At 63.8% G+C, this 2,605-nt stretch overlaps 1 protein-coding gene across 1 annotated transcript in view; it reads right to left on the reverse strand.

Moving 5' to 3' along the window:
* CHLRE_07g321951v5 (uncharacterized protein) overlaps window positions 1-2,605 on the reverse strand; it is a 9,316-nt gene that overhangs the window by 3,873 nt on the left and 2,838 nt on the right. Inside the window, exons 7-11 of the mRNA XM_043063985.1 lie at window positions 2,006-2,120; window positions 1,364-1,439; window positions 854-1,002; window positions 317-435; window positions 59-128 (exon numbers count right to left, since the gene is read on the reverse strand). Of these exons, the coding sequence (XP_042922553.1) occupies window positions 59-128; window positions 317-435; window positions 854-1,002; window positions 1,364-1,439; window positions 2,006-2,120 (529 nt within the window). The remainder of the gene's footprint in view (window positions 1-58; window positions 129-316; window positions 436-853; window positions 1,003-1,363; window positions 1,440-2,005; window positions 2,121-2,605) is intronic.

Below are 2,605 nucleotides of genomic sequence, written 5' to 3' on the forward strand. Positions count from 1 at the left end.
GTACCAGCCCGCTGCACCGCGCCGCCCGGGCCCTGCCACCTCCCTCCGTCGCTCTCACCCGTGCCTCGCGTTATGAGTCGCCTCAGCCAGGGCCGACACTTGATGGCCAGAAAGCCCTCCATCACAATCTGGTTTGGGGGATAACGGCAGCGGGAGAGGAGTTAGGGTGAATGGATACGGGCTAGGGAAAGCCCCAACGCTCTTAGCACCACCGTGACCCAAACCAACCACATGCCTGAACACGTGTAACGTGCTTCGTGCACCACCCGTGCCAACCCCTGTGCCCCCACCGCCCATGCCCCGCCCTTGCCCCCACCTGTCCCGACAGTGTGCCGGTGATGGTGGAGTTCTGCCCCGCCGCCAGCAGCGCCACACCGAACAGGATGGAGGCGGCCTTGGCGCCCAGCGAGGTGGCCAGCAGCTCGTAGGCGTCGCCTGAGGAGGGGAGGAGGGGGATGATTCTGTAAGATCACATGATCAATCCCGTAAGGAAACAGTCGCGCTGCAAGGAGCAGCTGCAGCTGGAGTGAAGGAGGGGGTATATGGGGCGCGCGGCCGAGGGCGTGTGAACGCGCAGGTGGAGGTGGGGCTGCCCGCGCCCAGCGAACCGGTCGTCGTGTCGTGCTCATCAGGACGGCACCACCACCCGACCGCTAGGCCTCTCCTAGTAGCCGCCTCCAGGCAAACCGCGACTACACGCGACTATAGCCATGCTCCTACAGTCCACCCCAAGCCCCTCTGCCTGTGCTCCGCTAGTTTGGCTTGGTTTGGTTTAGTTTGGGCTGGTATCTACAGCCCCCCGCCCCCGCCCCCCACTTCCACCAGCCCCGCCGCCACCCCGCTCCCCACCCACCAATGTCCGCCACGTCTGTCCGGCCGTGCTCGTGGAAGGCCGCCGCCGCCAGGATGAGGATGGCGCTGTTGATGAAGAACGCCAGCAGCAGCGACAGGCTGGAGTCCAGGCCGCCCAGGCGCACAGCCAGGCTGCGGCCGGCGGGAGTCCTGCGAGCGGTGTGTGTGTGTGTGTGTGTGTGTGTGTGTGTTGTGTGTTGTGTGTGTGTGTGTGTGTGTATGTGTGGGTGTGTGTGTTGTGTGTGTGTATGTGTGTGTGTGTGTGTGTGAGAGAGAGAGAAAGCAACATAATCATATGTTGTGGGGGCGTGCGTGATGAGGGGTGTGGGTGCGTGTACGCGTGTGTGCGTGGGTAGAGGGTTCCGCTCGAGATGCGCAAACACGGACAGCCCACGCTGATCCCTCTTGCTGCACCTGCGCCCTATTCCCTATTTACACCGGCCCACAGCGCGCGTGTCAGCGCACTGTGTCAGCCCCCGCGGTTGCCGCTAGGTGGGGGCCGGAGCCGCACCTGGGGTATGCGCGGGTCTGGATGACTGAGGAGTGCAGGTACAGGTTGTGCGGCATGACCGTGGCACCCAGGATACCTGCGCGCGCGTGTGTGTGTGTGTGTGTGTGTGTGTGTGTGTGTGTGTGTGGTGTGTGTGTGGTGTGTGTGTGGTGTGTGTGTGTGTGTGTGTGTGTGTGTGTGGTGTGTGTGGTGTGTGTGAGAAGAGAACAAGCAGGCCACGTTTTTGAGAGTGCATGTAAGTGTGTAGGCATGGCGGCAGAGCTGTTGCCAGCCTGCAACATCATCACGCAAGCCTGCATCCCCCCCGCTTGCCCGCCCGCCGCTTTGCCCTGACGTACCACCGCCTCCCCTGCCCTAGCACTCGCGCCCCTGCCCCGCAGGCGGGCTAGTGGCTACCTTCCTGTCGGCACCCCGCCTTCCTCGTGACGCCACCCTCTGGTTTAGTTTGGGCTGATATCTACAACTCCACCCCCGCTGATCCCTACCCGGCCACCCCAACCATGCTACTGCCACCAACCGCTTCCTCGCCCCCCACCCGTCCCCCCTGCCACCCCACCGCGACCCGCTTCTGTTTCCTTATGGCATTGGTTCAGGGTTAACCCCCAACCCCCTGCCAAGCCCTCCTCCATCCCGCCACCTCACCCGTGGCCAGGTACAGCTGCTGGCTGTCCGTCACCATGCGTATGTCGGGCAGGTAGCCGGCCGCCACCGCGCGGAAGTCGGGCTGGGAGCGGGCCAGCTCGTACACGAAGCAGCCCTGATGGACGGGCCCGGGTGTGGAAGGTGGGAGGAAGCCGTGCATGACTTGTCAGAAGGGGTGGGTTACGATGATGCTGAATTAAGCAGTAGTGAAGTTGGGTGGGTGGGGTTGCAGAGCAAGGCGTTTTAGAGCACCAGACACAGCGGGCAGAAGGGGGGACAGCAAGTCTGGGACGGCCCTGCGGGACGGGCCACAACTGCTGCTGCCGCCTCTCGCCTCATGCATCCCGGTTTGCAACTGCACACGCACACGCGCACCACAGCACGCACACAGCCGCCATACACACAGCTCCCCTGCTGCCGCTCCTACCCCGCCCCGTCCTCGCCTGCCCCGTCCTCTCCTCCCCATGGTTCCTGAACGGGGATGGCGAAAACTCCCTTCCACTCCCCTGCACCTGCTGCACCAATGCGCCAATGCGCTACCACTTCGCTTCTTCTTGATTGACCATGAACGTCACCCCTCCTCTCCTCTCCCCCCACCCC

This window comes from Chlamydomonas reinhardtii, chromosome 7 (assembly GCF_000002595.2).
Source record: "Chlamydomonas reinhardtii strain CC-503 cw92 mt+ chromosome 7, whole genome shotgun sequence".
Classification (NCBI taxonomy): domain Eukaryota; kingdom Viridiplantae; phylum Chlorophyta; class Chlorophyceae; order Chlamydomonadales; family Chlamydomonadaceae; genus Chlamydomonas; species Chlamydomonas reinhardtii.